Here is a 17,944-nt window from a genome sequence, read left to right on the forward strand (position 1 = left end):
CAGGCTGCATGCAAGAGTGAGAATTAAGAAATCTGTGAGGATTACATGCAATTGGAAACATAACCGAGGTAAAAGAAAAATACTAGAGCTGTACAGAAATTGGGTAATTTAATTTCCCTTAATGATTCACTGCTCTCCCTATCTGTGAATCAGACTGAAATAAACATAAGAGCTTGATGAAACAAAAATATCTCAAAACTCTTCACAGTCATTTCTCTCTAGGCTTGAACAGATTGCAAGCACCAACTTAACAATACAGGAAAAATATATGGTGCAGTGAACTGGAAGAAGTTTCCTCTACATTTTCTTTTACTGACTGTTAATGCAGCAAATTTGTGAATTTGGTGCACTTAAGGGAATTTCTTGTGGGGAAATACCATTTTATTAAGTGTATATTATATTTATATATGTATTATTTCTTTAGTTAGTTTTAATCTTCTCTCTGATTTTGTTCTTTCATTACAGCAGGGGCTTTGCATTTCAAATGATCTCTTTTCTCTTACTGAGTTTCAAAGTTTCAGTAATGGTGCTAAAGTCCTCTGCTTTCAGACACAAAGGCACAATATCCCAGCAGTTATTAAAAAGTCTAATGTTTTATGAAATGTGAAATAATAGACTTTGTTTGGTCCCTAGGATAATTATTTCTTTCATTCCAACTGAGAATGCAGAATAGAAAGACAGCTGTGTTCTCTGCTCTGCAATGAATCCCACAGTGATGAACCACTCCAACTCCTGTATCCTTAAAGAAATCCTCACACAGTGATACTTGTCTCCTGCTGTCTTTCCCAAATTTCATGTGCACTAATACAATATTCCAGCGTGGCCCTAATATCTTTCAATAATTGATAGCTTTCCCACAAAACTTCCTGCAAGGTTTTTTTTTGGAGCACACCTGACCTACCAGTCCTCAAATCTTCTGACTGTTTGCTTTCTACATGCACATGGACTTTATTCTGCTAGGCTTATGGTTTAGGCCATATGAATTTTGTCCCCCAGCATTTTGCTGATACCAAGAAAAACACTCATATTCAAAATTATCTTGAAAAATGAGAAAGAAATTATCAAATGAGGAAATATAAAAACAAGGGTAAAAATGTTCACTTAGGAACAGAAAATCAACTACAGAAATACAAAATGGGAAACTGCCAGACAAATGGATCTAAGACTTATTGCACAATGCAATAGAAATATGAGTTGACAAGTGTGGAAAGACAAAAATTAAAATTGTTGCTGTGGGCATGTTAGAACGAAAATCATGTCCAAAATGGTACAGCAATAGTGCTCACTGTGGTGAGTTCTTACTTGGAATACAGTACTTGTTGTTGAGCACAGTACATTAAAATAAAGGGTGAGGCAATGAAACAAAGTGTACAGAGGTATTGACAGGTAGTGGAAATATTAAGAGGGCAGAAATGAAGGATAAGTGGATATAACTGCATAAGCATGATAAAAATGAACTATATTCTATTAAAAAATGAACTATATTTCTATTAAAGGAAGGGCATAGTCCCCAACAGAAAGGGGGACTGTTTCCTGCATTTACCATTCCAGTCAAATGAGACCACAGATTGCCTGTCAGCAGACGACTCTACCTCTAACAAAAGAAAGTAATATCACATCAGATCAAATACACCATTGCTTTTATTTCCAGCCCATCTATAACACCGACTCTGGCCTTAAGGAACTCAGGCCAGACTTGCCTAAAATTTATGGAGGTGGAAATAAGCAGAAATACAATGCAAAAGAATGATGTCATAGTGATTTTTGGTTCTTGGGTACAAAACATCTGTCCAAAAATTAGTTTATCATTGCTCAGGGGAGATGATGAGGACCTGATACCTGGCATCCCTTCACAGAACCACAGAATGGCTGAGGTTGGAAGTGACCTCTGCAGGTCATCTTGTCCATGCCCCTTGCTACAGGAAGACCACCTGTGCTGTGTGCAGGTGACTTTTGAGTATGCCCAAGGATGGAGCTCCATGGCCCCCTGGTCCTCTGTGTTGTACACAAGTGACCCTGCCCAGACCACCTGAACATTTGCTTCTTGGTTCTTGTAATTGTGTGGATGTGAGAGTGTAAAGGAATGCAATCATTGAGAAAAGGACTGTGAGTGGGTAAAGGCAATGTACTTAAAAGCTTTTGTAAAATGATATCACCTACTCCTACCATAGATTCTCACACTGCATTTTTTACACTAACTTGCAACAGAGAGAAAAGCACAAAGAGGATTTGTGCTGGAAGGATGCAAAACCTGGATTTGTGTAATCTGGGTGAGAAAAGTTCAGAGGCAATAAGGTGATAGTTTTCCACATGTAATATGTCATTATCAAGAGAACAACAACCAGCTGCACTCACAGATGCTGGGAGAAGGACAAGAAGAAAATTTCAAAAGCTGCAAAGTTCTTTTGGCTGTGTACCAACAGGAGTGAAACTGGGAGCCTCGTGGACTCCCCACCAGACAATGTGAAGCCTGTGATGGCAAATGTTTGTCACCAGTGTCTGGATATGTTCAAACCTGCCTTTCTGCTGGGGGCTGGACCAGAGCAGTGACTGACAGCAAGCTTCTGATGCTTAGTGCCAGATCCTTTGTCAAAGGCCCTGTGACTCAGAGCTCCTGGTGCCAGCCCAGATCCACGCCAGCTAAAGACTTGGTGCCTGCGCCAGAATTTTGTCACTACTGGGCTAAACAATCTCTTTTACTCTCTTCCTGACCTATATTGTTACAGTTGCTATGAAACCCTTACCCATGGAAGCAATTTTTCCACTGGCTCCACGAACTGTCTCTGTTTCTCACCACCACCAGGAAGTTTTATTTCTTCAATAAAATTGAATACAGTCATGTTTGAGCCGGGGTGGGGATTACTTAGCCCAACTTTTTCATTTCAGATGACTTTTGAAAAACTTGGCTAGAGTTAACCCAACTGCAATTCTTTGAGTTGATCTTTTGCTATTATCCATCTGACAAAGAGATGGCAGCAGGGTGGTGCTGTTGCATTTTTGTCTTAATTTACTTTTTTTTTTTAATCTGTTTTTTAGGAGTAACAAAACTGAGCTTCTGAAGCTTAGGTGTTTTACCAAAACTAAACATAGAAATATTTTCATCTGGTACAAAGTAAAAAACCAAATAGCTATGTATTTCCCAACATACATGTTTTTAATGTGAATTTTGCACACAATATTTCCCTTGTTTGTTAAGATATATGCAAAACTCAGCTCTGTAATCTATGAAATTGAACATTCAGGTGTTGAAGGCTGAATGAAGCCTACAAAATCTTTATTTGTATTATTACAATCTATATTGTAAAATACTGGGAGAAATCTTTATGCTGGGAGCAGGAGGTAGATCCTCTACCTGTATTTTTAGTAGCATCAAGTTAAAAAAAACCCACATTTTGTTAAAGCCTGGTTTTGAAGTGTTTTTTCTTTTTTTAACTTAGCTATTATTGGATTATATTTTCATTCATTAAATGTGAAAATGGGAAGTATGTAACCAAGGTAACGATGATGTCCCTGGAGAGTATCCAAGTGCACAAATCTCACGTTCACCATCCTAAACCAAGCTGTACCTTGACTGTAACCTGCCCTCTTCCCATCATTTGTGAAACAAGATCTCACCAGCCAGGACCACATTTTGGGGAGGACCTGCAAGAAAAGGGGGCATCTGAATGTTACCCAATACAGGTATGTAAAGATGTTACTGCAGCTGTGTGCCAGGCACATCAAAACCATGACGTGTCTGCAAATGAATCATCTTGGAGTGAACACTCCTGGCTGGAAGCAACATAACTCACTCCCTCCCCATAAGCTCACAGAGTGTGAAACCTGACAAGCAGTCACAGCAGTGAGTGAGGCATGTTCTTAGATGGTCAGAGGCAGATTGGATGTGTCACAGGGCAGCACACTATGTTTCTAACTTAGGACACAAAAGAACAAATCTTGCTGCGCACCATTATCCCCCCATCATATTGCCCCCTTCTCTGGTTCAGTTCTGTGAGTCTTTCCTAATCAGAGTGAGAAAAATGCAGTATCAGATGGTGCAGATAACCATAATACCAGTGAGGCATTATCAAGAGGGCAAAACAAGTAGCTTCTGTTCTGATGCATTTGCAGACCACTTCTGTCTTTAAGCAGACTATGAGAGAAGGCCTTTGCCAAGCAGAGCGGATTCAAAACTCTGCAATTAAATTTCTGAACTATTTTTTTGCTGAAAGTGCTTGCACTTAGACTTGCTGTAATACCAGGCCCTGCTGTGACTCTAACCACAGCTGCCTGACAACAGATAACCATATTAACAAGCAACAAGCTTATCTGACAAATGGCTTTTCATCCAGTTTTTTGTTTGTACTTTAAACATCCTGAGTCCTGTGAGTCATTTTGGTATCAACAACAGACTGGAGAGTGAAAATAGATCTCTTATAGGGTTTTTACTGCTTTCTGCAGGAAAAAATGCCTCGAATGGTATCTTGTGCTTCTTATCTTCTCCTTTCCCCAAATATTGCTCCTCCATTTCTGCAATCCATTTTTACAGTCTTATTTCCATTTCTTCCCACTATACCACCTCAGTCCAGTTCCTGTCTGGGCACTCCTCCAGATGTCTTGCAGTTTTAGGATCCCTTTACTTGCTCCTGGAACCAACACATGTGAGTAGATGAGTATATTGATGAGCACTTAAATCCCTTTTTATAAGTACTTCTGCTCCCACAGTATTCCTGTTTATGATGACGATTCATCATTCTCTGTGTTGCAAAATTCTCCTAGGTTGTGTCTGGAGGCTAAGATGGAGATGAGAACAACCTCTTCCCTCTAAAATAATCAACAACGAGTTGAATACATTACTAGAGGTCTAGAGATGGGCATATTATTCAGTCCTTGAGCATTCCCCCTTCAATTTCCATTACCTTTTCCAAATAACTCTACGTGTTGCTTTGGAGCTTTTTCCATCCGTAGGCTTCACGTTTCCAGCAGTATTTAGCAGTGGTGCCTGGGTGCGTATTTTGGCACATTTTTAAAGCCCCAGGGCTTCCGAGGGCTCCGCTCGGAGCGGGGCAGGGCCGTGCCCGGCGGGGCGGGGCGGGGGCGGCCGTTCCTGCCGGGAAGGTGCCGGTGGCCGCCTCCCGCCCGCCCGCCCCCCGCGCTCCGCCCCCGGCGCTGCCCGGGCTCGGGGCGGGCTCGCTCCGGCGGCGGGGAGCGGGCACGGGGCACCGCAACTTCGGCAGGATGAGCGTGGATAACCAGGACGTGCTGCTGGATCTGGAGGGGGAGGAGGAGGAGGAGGAAGATGATGATAACGATGATGGGGAGATCGGTGAGTGGGGGCTGGCGCGGGGAGGGTTTCCCTGGACAGCGGGCTCATCGCGGGCGGTGTGGCTCGGCGGGGCTCGGCCAGTCCGTGCCGGGACCGCGGGCGCGGAGCGCACCTGGCCGTGCGGGCTGGGGCCGGCCGGGGCCGGGAGCCACCGGCAGACAGCGAGCCGCCCCGCCGCTCGCCTCCTTCCGCCAAAACTACTGAGCGTTTTTCCGCGGAAAATTCGGGATGTCTTTGTCCCTGCGGGCGGGTGTGCGCCAGGTGTGGTTGCCTTACGGAGCGCCGTGGCGATAGTCCCGCTTCAGTAGCATCGGCACGGCTCAGTGGGCGAGAAGCACCGAAAACTTTGTCTGTTCCTTTCCCTGTGAGCTGAGGGAAACGCGTGAGAGGGGGCAGAAGCAGCGCTTTGCAGGGAGCGCGGTGCTGGAGACCTTTGGGGCGGCAGTGACCTCCCAGCGCGGGCACAGCCCGTGTCCCGGTGCCTCGGTCCTTGGGAAGGCACAAAGGTGCCCTCCCAGTGCCTCGGTGCTTAGGAAAGCACGAACGTGCCATCCCCGTGCCTCGGTCCTTAGGAAGACACAAAGGTGCCATCCCCGTGCCTCGGTCCTTGGGAAAACACGAACGTGCCATCCCGGTGCCTCGGTCCTTGGGAAAACACAAAGGTGCTATCCCGGTGCCTCGGTCCTTGGGAAAACACGAACGTGCCATCGCTCCGGCCGCCCGGCGCTCGGAGCATCCCTTTGCTGCCCGACTGGCGTGCCTTGGCTGGACACCGAGCTAAGCAGAAGGGTAATCACAGAACGGCTTGGGATGGAGAGAGCTTGAAGATCATCCAGCTCCAGCACAGCTGCCATAGGCAGGGACACCTTCCAGCGGGCCGGGTTGCTCACAGCTCCATCCCAGCTGGCCTCAAACACAGTCAGGGAAGAGGCATCCACAACTTCTCTGGGCAGCCTCTTCCAGCGCCTCACCATCCTCGCAGTAAAGAACTTTTCCCTAATATCTAATCTAAACCTACCCTCCTTCAGTGACACCACTCCCTCTCCGCAGAACAAAACACGCAACAAAGCAAAGTAAAATGTAAGGAGGAAATTGGCAAAGCAAAGAAAGATAGTGATTTTGCTGGGGGGAAAAAAGGCATATTGTGTCTGCCAGAAAAGCAGACATTAAAATGGACAGAGAGTTTTATATTCAAAGTGTATGTTAGTCTTGTTCCAATGCCAGTAGCCCAGGACAATGACATTGTATTTACTGTGGGAATGAATTCTATTAAAGTATTTCCAGAAAACAGCCCAAAAAGGGTTGTTTCTCAGCTGGTTCAGACTGAAAGGGTCTGTTCATTTCACTGAAGAGACACAGATTTACTGCAGTTCAGAAGCTGTTTTTCAGATGCAGTAGCCAAGATATTCTAAAGCCTTTTATTTCTAGTTCACTTGTTAAAATAAATCTAACAAATAAAGAATGCAGGCAAAAGTCAGTTAGACAAGCAAGTAGAAGCTGGATCTGTATATGTAAATTTTAACAAATAAAAAGGGTTTCTGCTCATTATTTTTCAAAAGGCTGTGAATGTTTTTGCTGAAAAGCACATATTTTTGATGATTTTTTAATATTTGGTCTGAATTTCTGCATTTTTCAAAAATTTTAGTGACATTAACTCTCTCTTTTTCATTGCCTCCAAATATTAATGCTTAATAATGGTAAATACAGTCTGCCGCATTTGTTCAGTTAGCTCACTCCAGAAGTGCATAAAGTTTGAGCCTCACCCAGTGTCTGAGGAAATCAGGGAATGTCTTTCCTCCAACATTATTAGCCTTTGTTTCAGATGGGAGTATCCCTTGACTTACAGTAATAGTCCAAAGACAAATCCAGTTTTCCATATGAAGTGCAGCAAAGGTATTGTTTGACTCCACTCTCTGAATTTAAAGGGTGGATCAGCACTGCAGTGTATTAATCAACAGCTGTCTTTTCCATTCTTCACCCCAGAGAACCACTGATTTTTTTCCTACTCATAACTCTTTATCCAACTTGGGGATAGTTCAGCTCTCACAGCCAGCAAATCATGAGTTTCATATACTGTATACAACAGTTGGGAACAACTCATGCTATGTGGCAAAATTGCCTAAAAATTGTGCAGTGATGATTTCATGAGTTGTTGTGTTATACAGAGCCTGTTACACAGCACCTGGCTTTGTCACATTTGCTACTCTGCCTTGCAAAATGCATGTGTAACTGTCTTAAGGTTTTTATATTAGGTATAATTACAGGAGAACTATTTTATTAGTATGACAAATATATTAATCATCCATTTACCTCCAGTTTTATTTTGCCACTTGCATCTGCAGTTTTCCCAAGGACATCATCCCTGGTTCAGTAAGTAAGCAGGTTTTCTGAATTCTTTCCAGTTCTATTCAAGGTTAATCCAAAGTGTTTATATCTCATCAGAAAAGCATTATTATGGAATGTCAAGGTTTGCAGTCATGGCACATAAAGGGAGCGATCTGTCTCGTTTTGGCATACAGTTTTGGTTTTGGTTGTCCATGCTGATGGCCAGCAAGCCACTAATGTCAGAGGCAGTGTTGGGCAGGCATCCAGAGAGAGAGCTGTTCTCGAGTCCCAGTCCACAGGGAGGTACCAGAGCTGCTCTGCCTGTTGTTCAGAGCTTTGACACTAATTGTTTGGATCAGAGTTGTGCTTAGGGAAGAAAGTCTTGTCCTAAGGTTAGACTTTTTGGCAAGTTGCAACTTTTTCTTTCCAATGCTTAAACAAGATGGACAACTTTTTCATTTGGACTCAGGCTGTTTTCAAGAGGATTTTTACATCAGTGGCATTTTTTTCCCCTTTATAATTTATTCTTTCCCTAGTGCAAACCTCACACCATATCCAAATTGATTTGCTTGTGTTTGAGGATTTACAGGATATTTGAGTATGCTTTCCAGAAAAATTAACTTGTGCATACAATATCCAGAGGCATTCCTCCTGATTACCCATCCAACAAGAAATGCTTTTGCTTTTGTCTTCATAGGGATATGTTAGCAACTTGCTTACGCCTTGTGGTCTTGGTTTTACTCAAATATATATCCTATTTGCTTCTTGAGCCTAGAGTCTACATCTTGTCATCTTTTGACACTGCTGCAATAATGACCAGACCATGCTTTATAGATGACCAAGAAAAGGATGTTCGTATGTCAGCCTTTTTCTTCTCACACAATGTGCTGATGAGGATTCAGGGGGAATTCCAGCTCTTCTTTCTAAGAAGGCTTTCATGCTGTCGTTCTGGACACATTTTCAACAACTACAATAAAAGTGTACAAAAGTAGTGGTTTATTCAAGCAACATAATAATTGTGGAGCCTAAGACAACCAGTTTTGTTCAGCCCACTGTACAGCTGGAGCCCTGCCCTGACGGGTGATGTAACCCAAATGGTGTAGAATAGCAATTCTTCACCTCCTTACTTTTGCTCACTGTTATGTTCTTTTGTTTCCTCATGGCATATACTGCATTTAATCATGCTGCCTGCCCAGAGCTTTTATTTTTTTCCATTTCAATAGTTCCAATAACATGATGTTCCTTGTATGACCCTACAAATATTGTTGATATCATATACTGTACTCCAATATGAAAATACAACATACCCACAATGTCCTCCAAATTACTCCATTTTACCTTCATGATTCTCTGAAATGGGCAGTTCTCTACAGAAGTCTTCTAAAGGCAATAGAAAGCCTGAACATTTAAATTCGTTTTCTCAGAAGTGTGGCCTTGTCCTGCAATTTATTAAGTATAATCTCCACCTTTGGAAAATTTCAAAGGGGCCAGATCTTATATTTTCTTAACACGCAAGACTTTATAAATAGATTCTTTTAAAAAAGTAGTTTTGTTTCTGAATGGACACTTTCTTCCTTTTCAGTCTGCCTACAGTAGTAGGGAGTAAAACTGCCCCAGTGGTGTCTTTTCACACCTGGTTTTCTTCTCTTTTGCTTCTCATACTTGCAAACAACTTAAAAAATGATTGAGGCACATTGCAATTCTCCATTCTCCTGAAGATGGCATAAACTGTCTGATGAGCTGAGAATCAATAATTTCTGCTCCCTGCACTCTGTTTGGGACCCTGCTCTTGTGTGTGGACACCTCATGTGTGTATGTTCCTGCAGAAACAAGCAGGAATGTAGACACATGGTCTCAGTTATTCTATTAAATTACTATTGGAGTTACTCTTGGGGCAGTGAGAAACTCCTCCTGGTGAGCTGGGACTTGCACAAGTTCAGGAAACACTGGAGTGTTACACTGGCCAACATCTAAACCACTTTTCATGCCTTCATGTCCTTTCTCTTATATCTTTTACACTGATGGTTTACCCACTTTTTTTTTTTGTCTCTTCATACTTCTGCACTTTTCTCTCCCAAAATTCTGCCACTTCGCCTTTGCAGAATCCAGGCCACAAATGAGGATACAATCCAAGCCACACAATTACATCAACCTTGTCACCAAGTGTGGTTCCATTTGAAAGTACACTGCTCTTTACACTCACTTTTTAAGGCTGATTTAATTATTTTTCTGCAAAACTCCTAAAAACCAAATGCTGAGAATATAAATCTTTAATTGCAATATAATTACCAGTTTGCAGCTATTTATAATTCATAAATTCTGGAGGAGATCAGAGAATCAGGCGGGAATTTAGGAAATTTATACAACCTTCATACATATACCGAATTTAAATCTATTTTTAAAGGGTTTTTACCATACCTGAATTCAAAGTTGTCTATTAAAAACTTCCTGTACTGTGAAAATATTCTTTCTTCCTGTATTGTGAATTTAGCTGTACTGAACATATGAGCGCATTTTACAGGTAAGTCTACAAACTGTAGGAGGACTAATTTGCCACTGTAATAGGTTGTGCAAATTGCACAACTTTAATGGTAATAGTTTTGTTTCTTTTCCTAATTATTAAGTAATCAATTTTATGGTGGATATTTATCACACGTCATTCCCTGAATTTTTTCCTCTGTTTACACAAGCCACAATTTCCTTTAAGAGGAGGAATACTCTACACTGTTATGCTCAACAACTTAAGATTTTTTAAAACTACCTTTCAAGCATTACCATTTGTGAAGAAGAAAACTCATTAAATTCAATATGTAGGGGAAAGCCAGAATTTTGTTATGTGGTACAGAACTCCAGCAGTTCCGTAATGTTACAGTTACTAAAAGTAATGCAATCAAAAGCTCACAAAAAACTGTCCTAATATCAGTTGATTTGTGCTTTAGGCAGAATATGAAAATGCAGATAGAGAACTTGAATTTGAAGACATCAGAGACTTGGAAGGGAAGATGTACACATGCCATAACAGATGTTGTGTTTCCACGCAAAAGGGCCTTTCAAGAGTAATTAGAGAAGAATTACTAATAAGATCTGTTACTATATGCCTGGGAAATACTTAGAATCACAGAATGGGTAAGATTGGAAAGGACCACATTGGGTCACTGATCCAACCTCCCTGCTCAGGCAGGGTCATCCTAGAACACATTGCACAGGATTGTGTCCAGATTGTTCTTGAGTATCTCCAGTGAGGGAGACTCCACAATCTCTCTGAACAATCTTTTCCAGAGCTTGGTCACCTGCTCAGTAAAATTATTCCTCATATTCAGGTGGAACTCCCTGTGCATCAGTTTCTCCCTGTTGCCTCTTGTCCTATTGCTTGGCACCACCAAGAAGAGCCTGGAAACCTCCTCTGGACACCTTCCCTTCAGATACTGATAGACATTGACAGAGTCCCCTCTCAGTCATTTCTTCTTGAGGCTGAACAGGCACAGCTCCCTCAGCCTTTCCTCATAAGAGAGATGCTCCATTCCCCTGATCATCTTTGTCACCCTCTGTGGGACCCACTCCAGGAGCTCCATGTCTCTCTTGCCCTGAGGAGCCCAGAACTGGGCACAGCACTCCAGATGTGCCTCAGCAGGGCTGAGTGGAGGGGCAGGATCAGCTCCCTGGACCTGCTGGCAGCGCTCTTCCTAATGCAGCCCAGGATTCCATTGGCCTTCTCCTTCCAGAAGGGCACTGCTGGCTCATGGACAGCTTGTTGTCCTCCGGGATCCACGGGTCCTTCTCCACAGAGCTGCTTCCCTGTAGGAGGGCCCCAAGGTTGTCCTGATGCAGAGTTATTTTTCCCCAGGTGCAGGATCCTGCATTTGCCTTTGCTGTATTTCAGACACTTCCTCTCTGCCCATCTCTCCAACCTGTTGAGGTCCTTCTATAGCACTGCACAGATCTCTAGGATGTGAGCCATTCCTTCCAGCTTTCTGTTGTCCATAAAGTTGTTATAATTTATGCCATTCAATAAAGTTATCGCTGAAATCACCTCATCATACTATTTCCTCATACCTGCCAATTCCTTGGAAATGATGGGTGGTATGCTGTGCACTTAAGATATAGTTTGCCACTAGACGTGGCAAACCTCAAGGGGAATCTGATACTAAAGTGGGTGTTTTCTGCTGTGATTACTAAAAAAAAAAAAAGAACCAAACACAAGGGTGCTTTTGTTTTACATGGCATAAATTAAATAGTCTTGTACCCTTTAAAAAAGTAAAATAAAGTAGCATTAGCCTAAGTTTGGGATTAACTGGTGTAGCCAGGAAAGGGAGTTACTGACTGCTTTGCTTTTTATATAATGCACAAATAATAAAACTAAATATTGTCTGCTTGACATGAGAAAACCTTTAGAAAAGGTGCTTCAGGCCTTAAGCATATGGAACTGCTGCAGTTGCGTGTTTAACACGATAATTTATTTAACAGAGGGTGAATGTCAAGGAGGACAGCTCTGGAGAAGGTGCCATGGGTTGGTTTATGTGCTGTTCTCATATTGAGGAAACAAAGGTGAAGGGAGAAATATTATGCAAGTGCTGAGGTCTGTATCCTGATGAATAGAAAAAATCAGATTATTTTATTATTTTATTGGACTGTCACTAGTGCTACAGTGCATGTCTTTGACATGGTCCTTTCTAACAGTCTGAAATATTGCTGTACAAAATACATATTATTAAACTGATATTTGGTATTTATATTTTAATATGAAATTTCTAAAAATATTCACTAGGGGCCAAATATTCAATAGGCCTAATACCACTTGCAGGTTTTAGGGTTTTCTGTTTCAAACTCAGTCTTAGTGTGAGTGTAGGTGGAACAGTCTTACCTCTGAAGAGAGTGAGTTCATCTGCTGCATTGGCTGTGAAGAGAGACTGCTCGGACATTGCTGCTGTCTGGTGTTCTGGTTCCAGTCTGATGGATCTGGAAGCTGAAGTGAAAACTGGAGGCTGTAATGTCACAAACGAGTGAAGCAGCACAAACTGGTTTGGCTACAGAAAGTATTCCCACCCCCGGCCAGCCCACAGCAGCAGCCTAGGTCTCCTTGGCACTCTCGCCCTGTGTTTCACTGGGGAATCTCAGTGCCAGTGTGGTAGGAATGCAAAGCTTCAGGGAAGGACACTGTGCACTTTATCTTATTGCTGCTGTCTGTGGCAAATGAGAACTGGCAGTCATGTGCACTGCCACCAAACAATGGATTGGTTTTGGTAGTCAGTCTAAGAATGCAAGTATCTAAGCATAGATCTATTGTCTTTTCCACCCCTCACAATTTACTCAGGCATCCCACATCTCTCTGAAGGCTTTGTGACAGAAGACAGACAATCAATTCCCTTGATTGTATCCCAAGGGAATACACAGCCATCTGAAATATATTTTTGCTTAATTTGATGGAATTACTCTCTTCTTACCTGCCCCATTCTCAAGTATTTGATAACAGCAGTAGACATATAGACAGGGTTCCCTGCAGGGACTTGAGAAGTGAGCTTCTGAGGCATCCTTAATGAGTGCCAGATTCAAATTGTAAAATTAATAAAATATACTAAACTGCAAACTGAACTTTAAGAAGTTTAGTTACAAGTCTGCTGGACCATAAACATTCCTTTCAGTGTTTTTGTGACTCATGTGGTAGAAACAGCAGCTTAGTTTCAGATTGTAAAGGCACTTCAATTAGTGTAAAGGCACTTCAATTTAGTTTTTACATTAAATACAATTAAAATAATTTCCAACTAAACCACTATTCATCAACATCATTTTGACACAACTGAAAATTAAAGTTTTGTAAGAACTGCCACCAACAGCAGATTTTTCTTTGCTTTTACTGTTTCCCTTCCTTTCATTTTTTTTTTGTAGATGGAATTCATCTGGCCCCATTAATCTGGTTAGTCAGGTTCTCCAGCATTTTTTAGATATGATTTATTATCGGACATTAAATATTTGCATAAGAGACTGCTTACATTACAGTCATCAGAATGAGCTGAGTGAGCAGCAGTTCTCTGCTGTAGGAAACAGCTACTACCTCTTGTGTGTTCAGTGCTGCTTGAGACCAGCTGGTGCAGCAGGATGAATGCCTGGAAAACTTGAGTTCCCCTTGTGTGTGTCTGTCCTGCAGGCTTCCAGCATGGGTGGAGATAGATCACAGAACCACAGAGTGGTTTGGGTTGGAAGGACCTGTAAAACTCATCTAATCCAGCCCCACTGCTGTGAGCCCCATCTTCAACCAGATCTGCTTGCTCAGGGCCCCATCCAGTCTGGCCTTTAATGTTTCTAGGGATGGGACTTCAACCACCTCTGGGCAACCTGTTCCAGTGTGTCAGCAACCTCATTATTAAAAACTTGTTCCTTATAAGTAGACTGAGTCTACCCTCTGTTAGCCTAAAACCATCACCCCTTGTCCTGTCTCTAAAGGCCCTGATAAAAAAATCTGTCCCCATCTTGCTTATATGCCCCCAGTTTGTCCTAAAATGACACAATAAGGTTTCCCCAGAGCCTTCTCTTGAGCCCGAAAGCTTTTGGCTCTTTTTCCATGGCTGCAGCAGAGACTCTTGAGCTGTCCCTCTACTAGTTTGGGAAATTGCAGTCAGTTAAGGAATCTTCACTGTCTAGGAAGTGTGGGAGCAAGAAAAGCTTTTGTTGAGATACCCTGCACCTCCTATGGTGTGCTGATACTAATGGACTTGTGTCAGGAGAAGGGGATGAGATTTGTGACTTTTCAGTGGGTGAAATATCGTGGATTCTTTCCTTCCTTTGTGGGAGGAATAGTAACTAAAAAATGTCATCTGGGCTGCAGATCAGGTTGGAAAGAATGAGAAGTGATTGTTAAATTTTGGTGGTGTAGCAATCCTGCTAAAGATGCTGGCGACTGGTATTAGTAATCCAAGGGTGTGCTAACACAGTGGAGGAGTTAAGAGCCATGACCAAACAGCCTGTGGAGAAGCTGTGGTCTGTTACTGTGATTCAAGAAAGCCTGAGAAAAGCACCAGACTTGAGCTTAGATCACTGAAGAGACTCATGTAGCACAAAGCAGGGTCTTACCTGAGGGCTCTCATAAAATAAAACATGTTGAAGTCATGAAAAGAGTGAGGAAATGGAAGTGAAGACAAAACATGTGAGTTCTGGGTACAGTCTGAGAAAGAAAGCAAGCAATTGAAAGTGAAAGAGGAAGAACTGCTGGCAGTATTCACTGGGGAGGGCTGGCCAGTGCAGCTGTTAAGAAGCAATTGTTTGCTGTGGGTGCTGAGGCACTGGAGGAGCTCCCAGAGGAGCTGTGAGTGCCACATGCCTGGGAGTGAGCAGGGCCAGGCTGGATGGAACTCTGAGCACCCTGTCCAGTGGAATGTGTCCCTGTCCATGGCAGGGAGGTTGGGAACTAGATGGCCTTTAAGGCTCCTGCCAACCCAAGCCATTCTGTGATTCTATGATTCTGTAATTATAGTCACCTATTTGTCTGGTCAGGAACTCATTAAGCAGTGGCATAAAGATTCTTCCAATTGAGTTCATCAGGAAAATAAACTGCAGAAGGGACTAAGATAATATGGCTGTGGACGCAGTGAATTGAAATAATTCATCTGTGCCATTTTCATGTATTTTTTAATATATAACAAAAATTGAAATGTGTTCATTGGTAATTTATCCAACAGGGAAAAAAATTGCTATCTTCATACTCTTAGTTATTTGCAAAAAAATTTTCACTGCTGCAGGTTTGGCACTGTAGTTAGAGAGAATAAGAAGGCTGAGATGATAATTCAGAGGGCTCTAGCAGTGCCAGAGAGTTTTATTAGTTTGTGTGCATTATTAGTAAGATTATTGGTGTTCTTTTTCTGTGTTTTTTCTGTAAGTAGTCTAATGGAGTTTTTACAGGCATTAATGAATAAGGATGAGGTCAAGCAAGGCACACTTTACCCTTGTGAGCAGTCCCTTTGACTAGAGTGGGAATAGCATCATTTTTGTAAACAATGTTGCAAAAGCAGAATTATTCCCTAATCGAGGTAATATCTCTATTAAATATTTCATCATCTCCATATATGCTGATTTATTCTAGGAAAAATAATTAAATTCATTTAATCATTCTGCTGTCTATAAAATACAAGAAGGATCTTTGCACTAAAGCACAATTTAATCTATAAAATGATGGTAGTACTTAAGACACAACCCAGCAATTGCTCCTGCAATATTTGGTAAGGCTTAAACATGCAATAAATTTTTTTTTAATGACCTGAAGAATAGACGAGTCAATGCTGGAATATATTTTTTAACTTGTTCCTTGCTGATAACCAAGTAAGGAGAGAGAAAGCTTCAAGGGCAATGCAGTCCAGCCAAGGAGAGCTCCAGATGTTTTTGTAAGTTTATTGGAGTTTACGAGAAAAGCGAAGTTTATCTTTCACAGAACCACAGAATAAGCTGATTTGGAAGGGATCCACAAGGATTATTATTAGCTCCAGGCAGGACAGCCCCAAGAATCGCACCATGTGCCTGAGAGCATGGTTGAAATGGACCCTGCCTTGGTGCTTGACCGCTTCCCTGCAGAGACTGTTCCAGTGCCCAGCCACCCTCTGGGTGAAGAACCTTTTTCTAATATCCAGCCTAAACCTCCCCTGACAATGACTTCAGGCCATTCCCTTGGGTCCTGTCACTGGTCACCACAGTAAAATCTGGGGAGTCCTTTAATTGCTAAAACTACAATTTCCTCATTAGGAAACAAAAGTACAGTTTGTTTCTAAACTCTGGGTCCAACACCAAGAATGCTTGCAGGCAGAGTCTTTGCACCTACACACAAGTTAAAAAGTACATCTAGGTTTTGACTTATTTTCACTGTTTTAAAAGTAATTAAAAGTATCTTTTTGGTACCCTCCTATAAACACACTGTCTAACATCAGAGTGTGAGAAATACTTTAAAGCAAACATGCTGAGCATCTTGTTACAGAAATTCAAATATATCTCCTTTGAGACATGTAAATTTAATAGCAGTGGGTATAATTTTATAAATCTATCTCAAGATTTCTAATTAGATAGTTCATTGATCCACAGGCATTGAAGGCTGACCAAACAGCCATCTGCAATTACAATTGTATCAATTATGTCAGCTCCCAGTGAAAAGGCTCCATAGCTGCTGCCTGGAGATTTGGCATTGGTGAGGAACACCAAAGGCTCAGCTTGGCTGCTGTGTTTGGAGCTTGGGGCAACTGCTGTGGGAGGGCTGCCCTCCTGGAAAACACAAGGAAGGCAGGGTATGCTAGTTCCCTCTGTAAAGGGGTGGTATTTTTGACAGTATGGTTGAGGTTGATCTTGGCAAATCTGTCTCATGACAAAAGCAGAAGTAGCTTGTCTTCTTTATATTTCCTGCTTCAGGACAGATTGTTTTAGTTGATCTGGGATAAAAACAAGCAAACAAAAATAAACCACATTGTTTTAAGCAATGAAGAAAACACCTTCTAATTCAAGAAGGCCCTTGGGGACCCTCAGCTCTGGAGGAGGTATAAAAGCAGCTTATCAGCCTTTTGACCAGAGGCCAAACTCGACAGTCCTCTCCAAAGCTGGGACAGTCCTACAGCGAGTCAGCCTCCAGACTATATGCATGTGTACCATGGTTCTGGGCATGCATGAGACCTAGGGGAGGGAGAGTGTTCACACAGAAATAGTTAACAGCTTGTGCTGCTTCTTGGTTTCATCCTTTCTACTTCTTAAAGTATCAGCAGTACTGTGTTTTAGCAGCTGCTTTAGATAAGATCTCACTAACTCTTCTGGAATTACTCAGGGAAAGAAAACATAAAACCAATGATATTTTATGGAGTTTGGGCTCAAGTTTGGACTCAACCTTTTGATAGCTGTTACACTGCCACCATTCCATGTACTTGTCTCAGGCTGTGGTAGGAATACTGATTTTTACAGGATTACTTGCAGCCTGCTCGTGTAGTTCTCACACAACAGCCTAAACTTCTGAGGTAGCAGGCTGCTGCTCCTTTCTATGTTCCAGTCCATGTAGGGAAGGATTACAAGTCAAACATGAAAATGATTATTTTGAGATGAGTGGATCCAGCAGCGTCTGTGTAGTTATCTAAGTGTGTAAATGTTGCAGTCTTAGTCCCCAGAGCCTGGGGGTAGCTGTTCAGTAGGTGTTTTTCAGTGTGGGGTTTTTTCAGTTGTTTATTTTCCAAAATTTTTCATTAGGAAAGCATAAATAATAATAATAATACTCCATTTGTCATTTGTGATGTGGTTGCTTTATTTTCATTTGTTTATTCAGAATGGAAGAGAGTTTAATTAAATGCATTTGGGATAGATGTT

The 17,944-nt window shown here is 42.0% G+C and overlaps 1 protein-coding gene across 2 annotated transcripts in view; it reads left to right on the forward strand.

The window, feature by feature from the left end:
- The first annotated feature begins 5,168 nt into the window (after positions 1-5,168).
- The window catches only part of ANO6 (anoctamin 6), a 71,032-nt gene continuing 58,256 nt past the window's right edge, over positions 5,169-17,944 (forward strand). Inside the window, exon 1 of one of the 2 annotated variants that reach the window (XM_064701819.1) lies at positions 5,169-5,305. In XM_064701819.1, coding sequence (XP_064557889.1) covers positions 5,218-5,305 — 88 coding nt within the window. In that variant the 5' untranslated portion in view covers positions 5,169-5,217. The remainder of the gene's footprint in view (positions 5,306-17,944) is intronic. The other variant, XM_064701820.1, reaches the window with a different exon arrangement.

The sequence above is a fragment of the Zonotrichia leucophrys genome, chromosome 1A (genome assembly GCF_028769735.1).
Source record: "Zonotrichia leucophrys gambelii isolate GWCS_2022_RI chromosome 1A, RI_Zleu_2.0, whole genome shotgun sequence".
In the NCBI taxonomy this organism is placed as follows: Eukaryota; Metazoa; Chordata; class Aves; order Passeriformes; family Passerellidae; genus Zonotrichia; species Zonotrichia leucophrys.